The sequence below is a fragment of the Phasianus colchicus genome, chromosome Z, assembly GCF_987193195.1.
Source record: "Phasianus colchicus chromosome Z, bPhaCol1.hap1.1, whole genome shotgun sequence".
In the NCBI taxonomy this organism is placed as follows: domain Eukaryota; kingdom Metazoa; phylum Chordata; class Aves; order Galliformes; family Phasianidae; genus Phasianus; species Phasianus colchicus.
The window spans coordinates 88,620,439-88,639,306 of NC_143476.1; the positions used below are offsets into that span (position 1 = coordinate 88,620,439).

Here is an 18,868-nt window from a genome sequence, read left to right on the forward strand (position 1 = left end):
TTGTGTGTGCTGAGTAAAATTTGTAATCCTCTGTACTGCCTTGAGTGTGTGCATACTTGCCTCTGCTCCTGAAGCATTTGTCTTGGATCCAAACATACGCTAAAACAATTGGTGATAATCACACCAAGTAAATCTTCACCTCTGGTTGGTCTGTCCAATACCTGAACTAGAATTTTTATCCTCAATGGACCCCAGAATCTACTGAATTGTTTGCAGCTCATTGTGTTGTTTTCCTAGCTGTTATCAGGGTGGTTGAAATCTCCCATCTGGATGAGCCTGTGAGCACAGCAACTCTTGCAGCTGAAGAAAGTAGACCTCAACAGGTCAGGAAGTCTCTAGTAGACCGTGACAACTAGATATAATTTATTGGATGGGTCCCTGATTTTAATCCACAAGCTCTCAATCCAGTCACTGCTAATACTCAGAGGCAAATCTCTGGAGTCTATCCACTTCGTAACAGGGTATACAACTCCCCCACCCCTCCTACCTTACCTATTCCTTCTAAAAATCTTATACTGTAAAATGAAGACATAACCCTAACAGCTTGTCAAGATACCAAGATGCCATCTTGTCAAAATGTCAAGATGCTAGAAGCTACAATCTTTTAGCATCTTGACATTTTTCCCAGATTGGGAAAAAACAGAACATAATTTTCCTGTTCTGATAGAAACATATATTTACTACCATTCTGATTCACTACTGTATTTGACATTTTGGAATGTGGATGGTTCTAATTCTTTCAAGAATAGCAAAGAATCTTAGAAATACCAGTTCTGTCACTGATTTCACTAGCTGTTGAGTTTTGTTAGGGGTAAAGGCCACAAATGCATTCGGTTCTGGACTATCTTAAGAATAACATAAAGCAGAGTATTACTTTCCTTAGCAACTAATAAATTGTTGTTAATCTTAGATTTACATAGCATTGTCAGTGGCTGAGTTGAGGTGACACATCACAGGAATAAATGGGAAGAACAAGGCCGTACCAGGCAGATTTGTGCCACTGCGTCTCCAGTATCCAATTACAGAAACCAAGTCCATGAAAAACATGAGTCACAGAGGTAGGAGAAAAGATCACTAACATGACCCCTGTATACTCTTTGTCGCCATAATAGCCTCAGAAAATACTGAGGAATAACCACAGGCCTGTAGCATCTAGCAGAATCACAAGGAAAAGAGTCTGAAACACATATTTTGTAATATGAATGACTGTGCTTTCCTTCAATCCCTTCACTCCCTTTCCACTACTTTTATGCAAAATTATCCAGTATTCTGTATCTCCCATCTTCTTTCTATACTCTGTGATGTGTTTTTTTTCTTAATTTCTTGTTCTTTACTCTTAGTTTTCACCTGTGTTTTATTGTTTCTTCCTGTTAGTGAGTTCTTTTTTAGCTTCTGTTTTTTCTTTATTTCTAAATGGTTTTCTACACTTAAATATCACAGCCAATTGACATTTTCATAAAATCATAGAATCATAGAATCGTTTGAGTTAGAAGGGACCTTTAAAGGTCATCTAGTCCAATTTCCTTGCTATGAACAGGGATAACTATAGCTAGATCATGTTGATCAGAGCTTGGCCTAGCCTGACCTTGAATGTCTCCAGGGATGGAACAACCACTACACCTCTGGGCATCCTGTTCCAGTGCTTCACTAACTCTACAGTGAAAACTTTTTTTCACGTCAAATCTAAATGTCCCCTCTTTTAATTTGAAACCATTTCCCCTTGTCTTATCACAACAGACTCTGTGAAAGTGTCTATCCCCTTCTTTCTTATAGCCCCTCTTTAAAATCTGATAGTCTGCCCTCAGGTCTCCCCGGAGCCTTCTCTTCTCCAGGCTAAGCAGCTCCAGCTCTCTTAGCCTGCTCTTTTAAAGGAAGAGTTCCATCTCTTGGATTATTTTTGTGGCTCTCCTCTGAATGTTCTCCAACAGGTCTACATCTCCCTTGTACCTAGGACTTCACGTCTGGATGCAGTACTCCATGTGAGGTCTCACCAGAACAGAGTAGAGGAGTAGGATCACTCCTCTGGCCTCACTCTGCTGGCTTCAAGTTTTTGCAGCTGGGCTATGAGAGCACATTGCTGTCTTATGTCCAGCTTGTCATCCACCAGTACTTCCAAGTACTTTTCATCAGGCTGTGCTCTATCCTTTCATCCCCCACCTCACGTTGATAGTGGGAATTACAACTAGTTGCAAGTGCTTGCAAGACCTTGCACTGGATTTGTTGAACCTCGTGTCGTTCTGCTGGCCAACAGATAAAGTCTATCTAGGTCTCTGAATGACATCCCTCAGGCATTTCAACCACATCACACATCTTGGTGTCATTCACAAACTTTCTGAGGATGCACTCGATCCTACTATCAATGTTATTGATAATGGTATTAAACAGCTTCCCTCAGAGTACTGACCTCTGGGGTAAACCACTCTGTGTCTGTTCAGACACTGAGACATTGACCACTGCTTTCTATGTACACTTTTGAGTGTGTTCTCAGGAAAAAAAAATGGAAGCTTACGTGATTTGCTGCCTCTTGTAATGCCAGACATTTAATAACTTTTAAGAACTAAGGTCAATTTGCATTGAGGAAAAATTAAAAAATGGTATTTTGTCTTCAACTATCATAAATACAGATCAGTACTACTTGACAGAATATGATGCAAATTCATTGCTATAATTTAGATCAGAAAATCCACTGAAATCGTTGCAAATGAAAGAAAAGTATAAGACACTGCACTTCAACACATCACAAGGGATACCTGGATTATTGTGATAGACTATTATTTTTTCTCCCTTAGTCCCAGTAGAGACATAAAATGTCTCTAACATTTATTTGCAAACATAAATAGATATTATAAGGCCCAGGAAATACACTTCTGCCTTATAAGCTAAGTCTAGATCATCTATAATTTTATGAAGCAAAACTCTAGTAGAATAATTGTGTGTGATGAACAAAAAAATAAGTATGACATCAGAAACAAGACTATCCACAGTGTAGAAAATCCAAAATTATTATTTTTATTTAAATTAAAAAAAAAAAAAAAAAAAACTAAGGAAAAGCAAAAATTTAGAGTTTATCTTATGTTTTTTTGCAATTTCAAAAATAAAGCCCTACTGATTTGAAAGCAAGAGAGATCAAGAGAAGGCTGACTAGCATGTAGAGGGAGTGATTCTGCCCCTCTAGCCAGCCATCATGAAACCCCACTTGGAGTATTGTGTCCAGCTCTGGATGGAGCGGTTGGAGCTGGTCCAGAGGATCAGAGGGCTGTAGCACCTCTTCTACAGGGACAGCCTGAGAGAGCTGAGGATCTTCAGCCTGGAGAGGATAAGGCTCCAGGGAGACCTTATTGTGACCTTCCTTTACCTGAAGAGGGCTATAGGAAAGCTGGGGTGGGACTTTTTATAAAGGCAGTTAGTGACAGGACAAAGGGAAATAGTTTTAAATTGGAAGAAGATAGATTTATATCAAATACTAAGGATAAACTCTTTTTTTAAGAAAGTCTTTCAAAAAAAAAAAAAAAAGCATATTCTATTCAAAAGATAACAGTTCTTTTAACACAAGCAATTACAAAGGTGGTAGGCAAGTGAGATAAAGCTAGTAAAGGAATCTGAAATCTGTAAAGGGAATATGAAATTTGGTTACAATTTCTTTATGTACACAGAATAGACAAGAATCACAAAATAAAAAATATGGTTGCCAAGAAAGAAGTTAAACAACATCTCATCATAGCTGTAGTCAGTGTACACTGAAGAAAAATGTTTATCAGTCTCTCAATTGACTGATTACAGATTCTACTTTTCAAAACATTATGAAACTCATTTTTTTAAAAAATTAAAAACATATTTTAAATTTTGAATTTGGTCTCTTCAAAAATATGTGGATTTCTCCAAAAATAATGCCTCCTATTTTTTTTTTTTTCCATGTAAACTGCAACAGATGCAAAGATCATAATAACAACTTTTGATAGGGCAAATGCTCAGCTACAAATCACTATTTTTCAACACTGTCATCACCATTAGCCATACATTTTTGCAAGCAAAAGTCAAGATCCACTTAAGCCAGCAGAAGCAACCCACTGTCACCATGACCACTGGTGAAACACACCCCACACTGACTTGCTGCATACATCCCACTGGCTGGTCTCCATAAATGTTCAGCAAGCATCAACAAATGTTAATGAGTGCAATTTTCTCTGCATAGAGGAATTCAGTTCCACACCTTTGCTTCACACATGCTCCGTGCTAGACACTTTTATGTCAGACTACCCCTCTGCTGCCACCTGTCACACAGCAGCAATTCAAGAACACTTGTTGGGAAGGTTCAACGTCTTCTGTCGTACCACCAACATCTTATGTAATCTTTTTTCAGGACATTTGTTGTAGTGCTTGAAACTAAGTGATTTCAACCACTGTCTCCACGGGAATCAATTTAGTGGGTAGGCATTTTTCTGGCAAATGACTGTAGCTCACAACAAGGTATCTTCCCACTCTCTGTGAATCTGAGACACTGCACTATACTGATCTCCAATATGAGTCAGTGGAGCTGTGTTAGACTGCTTCCAGCTTCTACTAGTTTTTCCTCATGTTGAAAACAAACAAACAAACAAACAAACAAACAAATAAAAAGTCTTGAAGGAAGCTAATTACAGTTAATTAACAAATTAAAATTGAAAAATGATTATCAGAGGTATGGAAATAAGTAAAATGGAAAATATGGACAAGAAAAGAGAAGAATCAGTAAGAAAAGGAAAATAAATTTATTTCCTAATAATGCTTTCAAAACTGGCCATAATTTGGGGCCATCCATTTGTCATCCAAATTCTAGCAGATAACGTGCTGAAAATGTTGCAGATGGTTCAGTGCAGCAGGAGGGGTGGAAACAATTCCTGTGGCTGCCTCAGCAGATTGCTTTCAGCAAAGGTATTGACAGTGCCCAGTCACTGTCATGAAATAGTGCTTGTTCCTTTATTTCTGTCAGGGCCTTTCAAATGGCTGATCTATGTGTGATTGAAATCAGGAGGGTCTGTGAGAGTTCAATTCTTATTGTTGTCAAACAGCCCTAGTTTTCCTGTCTCTTTAATAGCAAGCATTATGATTGAGAAAAGCAGAGCAGGACACATCTTGATGAAATGTTCACTGTATAAGTGAAATTATCTTTCAATAATTCACGCTGTAAGAAGCTGGTTAATTAAAGTATTATTTTGCAAATTTTAATCTCTTCAAAACATTGTTCATTTAAAAAAGATCTGGATGGATGTGCTCAGTGAATTAATCCCAGTTCTACTGATAGAACAGAGAGTAGGTTTTTGCAAGAAGTAAGCTAACAGATCTTTTGATGTTCCATGTATACTACTGCCCAACAGATACATCAGGTGACTGTTATCAATTGGTTTGCCACCCCAGCATGCTTCCTGGTATGCAGAAACCCTAATAACCTAGAGGATGAACTTCAGCCATCTGTGAAGGAATGTTAATGATTGTTTTCTAACACAACAAACATTTCCAATTTTGCTTTTAAGCATATATTTAAGGAGATATATTGTTTTTACTGAACAAAGGAAGTGATTGCCAGAAGATCTCATACATCTTTAATGGCATATTTTAATTCTAATTTTACCATTTAACTCATTACTTCTCCATTAAGAAATGCTAGTCCACTTCTTTCTCAATTTTCAGAAAATGTTATATATATATATACACATGTATATATATATGTGTGTATACATACATATATCACAGAAACATACAGAATCACAGAATCATAGAATTGCAGGGGTTGGAAGGGACTTCTGGAGATCATCTAGCCCATCCCCCAATAAAGCAGGGTCCCTGCAGTAGACTGCACGATCAAGTATCCAGGTTGGTCTTCAGTATTTTCAGAGCAAGAGATTTCACAACCTCTCTGGGCAGTCTGTCCTGTTCTGTCACCCACAAAGCAAATAAATTCTACTTCATGTTCATATGGAACTTTCTGTGTAGCCATTTGTGCCCTCTGTTTCCTCTCCTGTTGCCGGCAACACCAAAATGAGCCTGGATACCTTCTGTTGACTCCTGCCATACATATATTTAAAAGCAATTATAAGATCTTCTCTCAGTCTTCCCTTCTCCAGGCTGAACTATCTCAAATCTCTCATCTTTTCTTCATCAAGGAGATGTTCCAGGTCCCTAATAATCTTTGTAGCCTTCTGCTGGACTCTCACTGTTAACTCCCCGTCCTGAACTGGGGAACTGGAAATGGTACCCCAGATATGGCCTTCCAGGACAGGGTAGAGGGGGAGGATCACCTTTCTTGACCTGCTTGCACACTCTTATTAATGCACATCAGGATACCATTGGACTTCCTGGCCATAAGGGACACATTGCTGGCTCATTTTCAACCTGTTGTCCACCAGGACATTGAGGTTCTTCTCCACAGATCTCCACCTAGCCTATTACTGATGAATGTTTTTAGCTGTCCTCAGGTTATAACTCTGCACTTGCATTTGCTGAATCTCTAAAAGCTCCTTTCTGCCCAACAGAACACCTACTTCTTGTTGAATGACAGTAAAGCCTTTTGGTGTGTCAGCCACTTCTTCTATCTTCATACCATCAGCAGACTTGCTTCATTCATGTCACAGATTAGCATGTTAAAAAAGACTGGACCCAGTACCAACCCCCTGGATAACACTACTAGATAGATTGTTAGATTATATAACAAGCCTTTTTTTTTTTTCCTTCCTCCTTCCCCTCCCCCCACACACAGAAGATGAAGGGGTGTGTAGGGGGGGAGGACTAATCTTTTCAGCGAAGACAAGCCTCTGCATTAATTGAGCGTCTCTATTTCTTTTCCACTTAGGGAAAAAAAAAAAAAAAAAAAAAAAAAGGAAATTTTACATTTACAAGAGAAGAAGCACAAAATTGGACCCCAAAAATTATGCTTTGACTTTGGAAAGGAAAAAAAAAATGTTTTCCCTTAACTGCAATCCACAGCCTAATCACTCAAAAGTCTATGTTTTTCAAGTCAACTCATACTGAACAGTAACTTAATTTTCCTTCTAGATATTGGTTTGGCTCAGAAGATAACAGAATTCCAGCCTCTTTCCACTGATCATTTTTACCAGGCGTATGGGGAAAAACAGATGTATCTTACTGGGAGAATACTGAGGACAAGAAGTGACAATATTGGACAAGGAAAGATGTGGTGAAATTGTAGTATACAGTGTAAGTATCAGGAAGGAGAAGAAAAAAAATAAAAAGCAAACAAATAAAAAGCCCCACCTACTGAGTAAATCTGATGAGTTTTTGAAGTGTATTTTAGGATATTTAGCCTGGTGTAAGATGTGTATCAGCAGAACCAAATACTACTTTCCATTCACAGATCAGTGCAACCTCTTACTTTACTCTTCCACTGTAGCCTGTATCATACACTAATTTATCTCCAAGCGATTAACAAATAGCTGAAATGAATCAATTCTCCAGAATGCATTTCATGATCTGAAAAGCGTCTATATTTACTGCAAACTCTGAGTATCAGGACATGCTTGAAATTAATAGACACTGAATTTTCTTTATCAAATCTGAATAAGTGGCAAAACTAGTCCAAAAAAGCAGCTTGGATCTGAATCAAAGAATAAAAGCAAAATTATGCATTTAGTCTAATCCCTATTGCAGAAGCTCATACATCACCAAATCATTATTGTTTTCATACATTTTTGAGCTTATTTTGTATGCAAGATCCTGAAACTAATCAAATGAGTCACTTGTATTTGTAGAAAAAGAACATTTAACAGCAACAGCAACAAAGTAAGATGGAAATAAGCAACAAAATCAAGAATTTGCTAAACAGGCCAAGAAACACTTTTCTGTCTGTCTGAAACAATTAATAAAGTTTTCCCTAATACCTTATCATCCTTTCCTTCCCTTTCCTTCCCTTTCCTTCCCTTTCCTTTCTTTTTGGTGTTTGTTTGTTTTTGTTTTGCTTTTTGATGTTTTTTAAGAAAAAAAAAAAAAAAAAAGTTTTCACCCTTACGTAAATATACTTTTATTAATATTAGTAAATAATAATACTTAAAAAAAATCAGAAGACCGCTCTCATTCAACTCAGCAAATGCAAGTATGTTTAGATCATGGAATAATACAAATAATGTTTGGAGGATGCCTATATAGTAATAATTTTATAATAAATTTTCAGGTAGTAAAGGTTTTTCTATTTAATTACTTGCTTAGTACACCATTTTTTTTGCTCCTTTTGGAAGTTCTACATCCCCTCAGTTAATCATTGTTATTGTTTGACAGAGAAGACAGCAATTAATTATTGTTATTAGTGTAATTATCTAACAAAATATAAATCATTAGGACTTGGCTTCAGGATTTAGGAGCAATTGTATATGTGCTTATAACATTGTGAAACAAAGCTGAAACCAAAAGTTTAAGCTGCATAGAGCTAGGAAACATGATAGCATCAGGCTCATCTTTCAGATGTGAGCCTAAAAGAGAATTTGTAAGCAAAATCTGTTTCAAATATACTAGAATTCTTAGGGTTTAATTTTGTCAGTCAACTTGAGATAGGTTTGAACAGTACAGGGTTAACCTGAGATTTGTCATAAAACCAGTGTCCAAAAGTTTTCTTAAGTGAAAACACACACACAATGAATATTAGAAATGTTTAATTTCAGTATGGAATGTAGTCAAATGAAAGTCAGTGAGAAAAACCCTCTCCTTTTATCAAAGTATGCTTTTACATCCCTTTTTTTTGCCCATTTTATATTCTTTTATTTCATTTTACTTCCTAGTTCTAGCTTTATTTATATCTATCCATGCAACAAATCTATGACAAAATATATAGGTGTGCTTGATAATAAAGTAGTTATTACTCTGACAAAAAATAAAAAAATAAAAAAATCAGAAAACATTAAAGGGTTAAATCACCCTATGGAATCTATAATTTCTAATAGTGATAGAGAAATATCTTTCCAGGTGAATAACTTAGTACATATTAACTAAACACACAAATCTGTTCAGAAGTCTGATGTTTTTGGTGTTGTTTTTTTCTGGAGTTAATTTTGAAATGTTCAGATCCATAAATCACAACTCTCATACCACTGCTTGTCCATACATCATTACTCTTCTATGGTAGATTTCAGATATGAATGTGCTGAGCTTAACTTCTATTGCCAGCTCTTGTGGAAATTCTACTTCACTGAGTAGACCAAATAACAAGAGATTGACTGTCATCCTGTATAATCTGTTATCTTGGAACATACAACTGAAGGAATAAGACTGAAAACCCAAGACAAATACTCTGTAATACGAACATCAAAAGGACATCCATTACTGGTGCCCTCTTCCTCATTCTTACCTATTCTGTCATATAATGACTACTCACAGACCATCAAAACAAATGTGAAGTTTTCAGTGAAAAGACCTCTATATGTCCAGTATGAAGTCACATAGAAGAGGGTGGGAAAGAGGAGGTCAAAATACCTAGAGGATCCATTAAAGTGAACTATATTTAGAATAAAATGATGCTTTCTAAAATTTCTGTGAGTTGGCTCTTCAGGAAAATTATTTTCTTACTTAAAGTATTTAATATTGAATAAAATGAGGTACTGAAAGACTTTTATCTAAAAGAGATTTCCCACTCAGAAACTTAATCCCAACTGTTACTCTTTTTATCATTGCTCAAAAAGGGAAGGAGAAAAGAGAGGAAGGAGAAAGAAGCTAGGATACTGTCAATATGTCATCCTATATATAGTTTACTCATCAAAACCGGAGATGTAAATAGAACTTTTTCTCTCTCATCCCTACTCAATTCTGATGTTGTTACTGTAGCTAGACACATAATTTCCTGGACAGTGGATGTAGATCATCAGGAAAACATAGCCCTCATTTCAAATAATAGAAATAGTCTTTCTGGACATCTATTTATCTGGTGTAAATTAATCTAGTCTACACTTCAGTCAATATTAATTCTTGATTCATAATATTACACCAATTCTTTGTCTATTGGAATTCAAGCAGTAGGGACTATCTCAATATTACACTGAAGTGTTTCATACGCATTCTATATTGGAAACTCCTAGATAATAAATGACAAATTGTCTTCCTCTGTTTTCAGGCTCTTAATTGTCAGATCTTTTATTCCCTCTCCTCCTCTCCCCCCTCTTTTCTCCCCCCTCAGTTTATCTCAGATTTTCATTAATCCCATTGAATGTCATGACTAGACACTTCATCCCATTGTTATTTCTCTAGATCATACGGACGTCTAATTCTTCATAATTATCTGACCTTTCTCATCTTCTGAGATGTGTCATTACCTTGTATAATCTGCAACTCTGAGGGGTTTAGACTCATTAATTCATCGGATAACATTTTTTGAAGAATGAAACAATACAATTTGAATAAATTCTTGCTTATCTCTTTAAACTCATGCTTTAAAACTGTTATAATGTAGGAAATGGATTCCTCAATGTGTATATAAATCACTTATATATATATATAAAATATATATATTTATATATATAAGTGATATATATAAATATAAGGTGTTGTGATACTTTTATAATATGAGGATGGTACATTTTGCCTTTTTTTTTTTTTTCCCCCTTCAAAAAAACATGATTCTTACAAGAATATATTTGGAAAAAAATTGCTGCCATCTTTTGGCTCTGTTGAAGGGGAAAAAACTGGTTGAAAGTTCCAGCAGACATCCTCAATAACTGCTTTATTATGGACAAGTTAATTTGAAAATGCAAAAAGTTACTCTCAGATAAACATTCTTCCCCATTTTATACAGTGATCATAGCATAGCACCTGTGCCAGAATTATTGCCTTGGTTAAGCAGTAGTGAAAATATCTGTCACTGAAAGATGTGGCACTGAAGTTGAAGATAAACATAACAAAAAAAACGGAGGTAACGTATACAGACATGAAATTATGTCCATATTTAATCTTTTATATTTGCACCTTGTCCTGTTGTTTGAATAGGAAATAAAACTTGTTTAATCTACACTATTATTACAATTTAGAATTACAACTTTTTTTATCCTGAAATTTATTTGGAATCTATTGTATTATTATTATATTACTTTTTCTGCTTATTTATTTTCTTCCTTTTTTTTTTTTTTTTTTCTTTTTGAATTTCCAAAATATGTAATTAAATGATTGCTATGTATTCAGACCAATATACTGGCTTCTGAGACATACACTGCATGTTCTGCAAAGTCTTTTTAAGAATAGAGAATACAATTGTCAGTGAGAATAAATCAGTGATAAAATCTGGGAGAATGAAAACACTGTCCAGGGAAAATAATGACATATCTTGCCAGCACTGGATTTTATTAAAACATGTTGCAAGTTTTCTTTATCTCTTGAAATGAGGTTCAGACATGCATTCTGTAACTGATGGGACAGGAGAGGAGACCAACACAGGTGAGACATAATAGTACTCAGCAAAAAGTCAGGAGCTGTGGGGAAGCAAACATAGTCGCTGTAGATATCTTCCACACTTTGCACAGTAAAGCTGACTTTGCAGTTAGTAACATTTCTGCTTGGGCTCAAGGGCCAGCAGGCCAACAAGTTACATTCACACTATCCATCACTCCTCAGCAAGTGACATGAACACTTACAGTTATACTAACAGCAGCGAACTGACCACTCTCTCCTCTATACAGTGGAGCCAGTGTTGGTTTTGCAAAAATAGATAATTAAAAAACCTTATAATATCTCACTCTGTAACAAATTAAGCTGACTCATTGCCCCAGCCACCAATTATTAATAAATAAATAAATAAATAAATGAAAGAATGGAATCCCTCATTAATCATTATTCTTCTTTCAACTTTACATTCCCAGTTCACCCTTTCTCCCCAGATATGTTGCCGCTGAAACTTACCGCTTTTGCCAACTCCCCCTGCTCCTAGCATCACCACCTTGTACTCTCTGGAGCCTGCTGAAGAATTGCTGGAGGAGCTGATCATTTTGTTTTCTAGCTCCATCTTGCACGAGGCAGAAGAAGGGAGAAAAAGGGAAGAAAAAGCAACTGACAGATGCTGTCTCTGATCTTAAACAACTATAAAAGCTCTGTTAAAAACAAAACAAAAAACAAACAAACAAACAAAAAAAAGGAGAATGGAAAGGTATAATACAAGAGGTACGATTTATCAGCCTCACACTTGCTGCTGTGCCTGTGTTAGCTGGAGAATGTCTCATAGCAACCACTTTAACAGCTTCCAATAAAAATCTCTCTCTGCCCCCTCCCAGCTCTCTATCATTTTCCATGTTTCTCCTTCTGGACAGAAGCAGTTTTGTGAGGCTCAAGAGCTTACATACCTCTGGGTGTTGCTGTGTCACTGGAATAAAATTTAGCAGAGACTCCAGAAAAAAATAAAATAAAATAAAATAAAATAAAATAAAATAAAATAAAATAAAATAAAATAAAATAAAATAAAATAAAATAAAATAAAATAAAATAAAATAAAATAAAATAAAATAAAATAAAATAAAATAAAATAAAAATAAACGGATCAGATTGCTGAATTATGATGCTTGCTATTCTGTGTATCACTTTCTTGGATTTTAAACAACAACAAACTACCAGACAGCCTCCTTACAAACTTGGAGATAAATATTAATTCTGTCTTCATAAAGTTTGTAAGATTTACATTTAATACAATCATAGACAAAAGAGAAACAACTAATAAAAGTCTTTGATTTTCATGAATCTTCTTGCAAAGTTTTCTATGGTTAGGATTGTCTACAGATAATTTTCTTTTATGTCAGTCTGCATTATTTATTTATTTGCAGATTCGTGAGTTTTGGAAGAGGGAAAGCAGCAGGGGGCTTGTTTTGTTTTTAATTCCACTGAGAATTTCAGAAGAAAACTAGAACTAGAAAAGAAACACTCATTCACCTAGAAAATATCTATGTAAGTAAAATAAAAAAAAATAAACTATTCTAAATATTTATCGTGAAAATTACATGACATATCTAAACAACTCAGTTTCTCCTAATAAATAAGGAAAAGAAGAAAAATAATTAAAAAAAAAGAAAAAAGAAAAAGATCCAAATGTCACACTGTGACTTATTCTCTCTTTAGAATTATGTAGCACTTACAACAAGTGACCAGAATACTTCATTGATTTCTGAAGGATATCTTTAAAAGCTGCATTATATTTAAAGAATGTGGTAAGTATCATAGAATGATAGAATGACTGGTTTAAAAAGGACTTCAAAGATCATCTGGTTTCAATCCCACTGCCACAGGCAGAGTTGCCAACCCCAGACCAGGCTGCCCAGAGCCACATCCAGCCTGGCCTTGAATGTATCCAAGGATGGGGCATCCATGACCTCCTTGGGCAGCCTGTTTCAACACTTAACAACCCTTGAGTGAAAAAACTTTCTCCTAATTTCTAACCTAAGTCTCCTGTCTTAGTTTAAAACCATTCCCCCTTGTTCATCCTCATAAAAAATCATTCCCATTCCTATTCATATGCTCCCTTCAAGTACTTGAAGACCACAATGAGGTCTCCACAGAGTTTTCTCTTCTCCAAGGTAAACAAGCCATTTCCCTCTACCATTCTCCACAGGAGAGGTGCTCCAGCCCTCTGATCATCTTAGTGCCCTCCTTTGGACCCTCTCCAAGAGCTCCACATCCTTCCTGTACTGGGGGCCCCAGGCCTGGATGCAGTACTCCAGATAGGGCCTCACAAGAGCCAAATAGAGGGGGACAATCACCTCCCTCTTATTGCTGGCCACCCCTTTTTTAATGCAGTCCAGAGCACAGTTGGCCTTCAGGGCTGCAAGCGCATACTGGTGGCTCATGTCCAGCTGCTTGTCTACAAGGACCCCCAAGTCATTCTCCGCAGGGCTGCTCTCAAGGGGTTTTCCTCCCAGTTTGTGTAAACGTATATGACATTGAGGGTGCACTCAATATCATTTTCTATGTCATTGATATAGATGTTAAAGAACACTTGACCCAAGACTGACCCTTGAGGTAAACCATTTGTGACGAGCCTCCACCCAGATATAGAACCATTGATCACAACTCTTTGCCTGTCACCAGCCAACCGTTCTTAACCGTTCTTAATCCATTGAACCACCAATCTTTCAAATCCACACCTCTCCAATTTGGAGGGAAGGATGTGGTGAAGGACCATGACAAAGGTCTTGCAGAAGTCAGGAAGATTACATCTGTCACTCTTCCTCTGTCCACCAATGTGTCACTCCATCAAAGAAAGCCCCCAGATTGATCAGGCAAGATCTGCCTTTGGTGAACCTGTGCTGGCTGTCTCAGATCACACCTTTGTCTCGTATGTGCTTTAACATGGTAACCAGGAGGATCTACTTCATGATCTTCCCAGGCACAGAGGTGAGGCTCACTAGCCCGTAGTTCCCCTGTTGTCCTTTCTCCCTTTCTTGAAAAAGGAAGCAATGTTTCCCTTTTCCCAATCACCTGGGATTTCCCCCAACAGCCAAGATTTTTCAAATATGATGGAAAGCAGCTTGGCAACCACATCAGCCATCTCTCTCAGAACCCTAGGATGGATATCACCATTGACTTATATACATTCAGTTTCCTGAGGAGGTCTTGGACACATCCCACTGTTACAGCAGGATAGAATCTGTTCCTCTCACCCACATCCAGAGCTTCAGGGTCCTGGCAGACACCGTGAAGACGGAGGCAGAGCACTTATGGAGCACCTCAGCTTTTTCCATGTTTGAGGAATCCAGTTCTCTGTCCTCATTTATCAGAGGGGTAACACTCTCCTTGGTCTGTCTCCACCTGCCTATATACCTGTAGAACCCCTTGTTATTTTTCACATCCCTTGCCAAGTTCAGCTCCATCTGTGCCTTGGCTTTCCTGATCTTATTCCTACACAAATGGAAAATGTCCTTGTATTCTTCCCAGATTACGCAACCCTCCTTCCATTTCCTGTATATTTCCCTCTTTTCCCTGCAGGTCCTTGCTCAACCATCCCAGTCACCCTCCTCCACTGCTTGATTTTCCACTAGAAAAAATCACTATCTGTTCCCAGCCACATAGAAAAAGAGAACAGAGGGATGCTGGTGATGGGTCTGGAGTACCAGTCTTATGAGGAGCAGCTGAGGGAAATAGGATTCTTTAGTCTAAAGAAGAGGAAGCTTAGAGGAGACCTTGTTGCTCTCTATAGCTACAGAAAGAAGACGGGAGTTTCAGAAATTTCTCTCACGAATGTGATATGATAAAAGGTGATGGCCTCAATTTTACCAGGTGATGTTCAGATTGTATGTTAGGGAAAATTTCTTCTCAGAAAGAATTGTCAAGAACAAGATGCCCAAGGAGATGGTGGAGTCCCTATCCCAAGAAGAGTACGAGATTTGTGGAGGTGCGGCACAGAGGGACATGATTTAGTGGGAATGAAGGGGAGGACTTGATGGTTGAAACAGATGATCTTAGAGATCTTTTCCAACCTTAATGTTTCTATGCTTCTATGATTCTTTGATTCTATTCTCTAATACAGCCTTCTTACAGGATTTCTGTAATATCTACATGCTGTGCAGTTTTGTATACTAAAATCTGGGTAGCTGTATCTATACCTGGATATAAAGCTCAGAATTCAGGAGGGTTTTTTTTCAGAGAATAAAATATGACTTAAGTAGAAAATTCTTAATGTAGTAATATGATATCTAAATATCAAAACACAGCAGTAAAAGACAGGAAAGTCAGTAAATCGCTATTATGATTAAAATTCCATTCTCATTAAAATTATCCTCAAATGCTCATCATTAACCTAACAGATAAAACAAATAATGATATTAGAATCATAGAATCACACGGTTGGAAACAACCTGTAAGATCATCTAGTCCAACCGTCTTCTCATTACCACTGCTACCACAAGCACTAAACCATATCTCACCGTGCCTCATCCAGACGCCTTTGAACACTCCAGGGATGGCAACTCCACCACCTCCCTGGGCAGGCCATTCCAGTACCTGATCACTCTCTGACAGAAAAAGCTTTTCCTCATGTCTAACCTAAACCCAGAGAAATACAACTTGTGGTCATTTCCCCAGGTCCTGTTTGCTGTCTGGGAGAAGAGGCCAAGCTCCTCTTCACCACAGCCTCCCTTCAGGAAGTTGTAGAGTGCAGTGAGGTCTCCCCTGAGCCTCCTCTTCTCCCGACTAAACAATCCCAGCTCCCTCAGCCGCTCCTCATCAGACTTGCACTCCAGACCTCTCACCAGTTTCATTGCCCTTCTCTGGACACGCTCCAGGGCCTCAATGTCTTTCCTGTAGTGAGGGGCCCAAAACTGAACACAGTACTCGAGGTGCGGCCTCACCAGTGCTGAGTACAGGGAGATGATTACCTCCCTTACCTCCCTGCTCCTGCTGGCCATACTATTTCTAATGCAGGCCAGGATGCCATTGGTCCTCTTGGCCACCTGGGCACACTGTCGGCTCATGTTCAGCCGAGCATCAACCAACACCCCCAGGTCCCTTTCCTCTTCACAGTCCTCCAGCCACTCGTCACCAAGCCTATAGCACTGCATGGGGTTGTTGTGGCCAAAGTGCAAGACCTGGCACTTGGCCTCGTTGAACCTCATCCCATTCACCTCAGCCCAGTGATCCAACTTATCTAGATCCCTCTGAAGGGCCTCCCTACCCACAGGCAGATCAACACCACCTCCCAACTTGGTGTCACCTGCAAACTTTCTGAGGGTACACTCAATGCCCTCATCTAGGTCATCAATAAAGATATTAAATAAGATGGTCCCCAGTACCGACCCCTGGGGACACCACTCATAATGGGTCGCCAGCTGGACTTAATTCCATTAACCACCACCTGTTGGGCGCAGCCCTCTAGCCAGTAAAATTATTCTTTAAAACAACTAGTTTTTCTAAGTAATCTCTCATCAACACATGAATCTTTTTCTCAAAATGCTTATCCTCATACCTATCAGCAGCATTTGTAAGACATTAATGAGGCCAGGGAAGTGAGTGGTTGTGGAAGCGACTCAAAGGAAAACCTTGACTTTTTTTTTTTTTTTTTTTTTTTTTAATATTAGTGAAAATTACATACACTTAATAGACAGTAATTAGATTTTTTTTACTTCCCTGCTGACAATGTTTGCCCGATTTTTTTTTTTACAGCTCTAAAGTAAGAAGTATAATAGGAAATGGGCTACTACAAAATAGAAGAATAAAATATTATGCATGGAGCAAAATAATACAGAAGTAAAAAAAAGCCCTTACTCATATTTTAAGAAAACCTAGAAAAACAGAAGACAGAATTTTAGATGTAGAACAGTGAAATAAATATCTGTTTTGAGAAGACTAACCATTTATATTATCCATTTAAAGGCACAAATTCATGTTTATTAAACTGGCAACAGCCAAATAAGTAATATTATATTTTATTAAGGAAATATGGACAACTTCCTCTCTCTCTATATCTGCCTAACTATTTCTTTTCCACAGGGATCTAAAAGGATGATACTAAATTCCCATTTATAATGCAGAAATTGTTATACTGTTTGTTGCTGTATCTTCCTACTGACAGGCTCCTTTGCCCTGGTTTCATTCACTTCAGTGGAAGGCAAGCATTTTAGCTTTATTTCCATTTATGATAATATCAGTTAGTCTTCCTTCTCCACCTACCGAGAAAAGTACAAGGTTTTGCTTTCAGTGTGCTGCAACAAAAGGAAAAAACAACAACAACAACAACAACAAAACTGACATGGCTTTGAAATGACTCATTTTGAAACACCTGAAACTAAAAGAAAAATCAGTGGTGCAGAAGCCTTATGGGCAACAGGAAGAAACAGTACAAGATGCAACAGTCAAAATGGAGGTACTATTTTTTTTTTCTTTTTTTATAATATTTTTTAAAATATATGTCTAATACAGCAAATTCTAAACTTCTATTTCATTCCTTTGTTTCCTTGCTAGAAGAATGTATTTATCATGATGCAAATTCATAGATAACTATCCTCAGGCAAACAAGAGCAGCTGCAATAATTGAAAAAAAGCTTGAGGTACTAACCTGTAATGAATCATTTATTTAATAAATTCAGACTTTATTGCTGTTTACTTATTGCTTATGACCACAGAGTCAATCTGTTTTTTTTTGTTTTTTTTTCCTATTTCTTTTTAATTTGTTATTCAAAATAACTTAAAACAAGAAACAAATAAACTATTAACTGAAAGAATTCAGTATTCAAAATTCAGCAAGATGAATTTTTGTGTTTTGACTGTTAATTCTGATCCTTAATGAAGCTTAGGTCTTAAGAAAAGCTAAGATAGCATGTTCAAAGATGAGCTTTTTCATGAGCAAATGCTGTTAGAAAATACATTCTATTCATCCTATCTCGGCACTTGTTCTGGGGCTATTGAATAAAATAATGAGATGTTAATACAACATGTAAATGTTCTGAAATTGTTTCCTACAGCACTTTATGTTGAAGAGATTTTATCAATTAACCTGGATAAATATTCTTGTCATTAGGTAGTGAGCTCATGAGTTTAAAAATTTAAATAGCAAGCAAAATGCAAATCTTGAATGATTTGTGTTTCAGTAAGTGATGGGTGTAAAGGCATGTGAACCATTCAATAAGCAAATATGCATGAGCCTACCTGGGGGCCATTCTTTCATGGAAAAACTGACCACTTTTTGTCCTCCATGCTTACGTAAAAGGTACAGCAGAGAGAATGTAAAAATTAAAAATTTAAATTCAAAAAAGAAAGAAAGAAAGAAAGAAAGAAAAAAGCATTTAAACTCATGTTGCTTAAGAGCTGAAAAAAAAAGGGTGCTAATCTAGAAATTATCCACAGTGCAGGAACATTGATCAAATGTGCTCTTGAGAAAAGCTACACTAGCCTGACTTGGTCAATTCTGAGTAAAGGTAGCACAATAGAGTAA

General features: G+C 37.1%; 1 protein-coding gene across 1 annotated transcript in view; it reads right to left on the reverse strand.

Annotated features, from left to right (window-relative positions):
* Positions 1-12,043, reverse strand: part of RIT2 (Ras like without CAAX 2) — a 183,004-nt gene extending 170,961 nt beyond the window's left edge. The window contains 1 exon segment of the mRNA XM_090131322.1: positions 11,863-12,043. Coding sequence (XP_089987448.1) covers positions 11,863-11,965 — 103 coding nt within the window. The 5' untranslated portion in view covers positions 11,966-12,043.
* Positions 12,044-18,868: the final 6,825 nt, after the last annotated feature.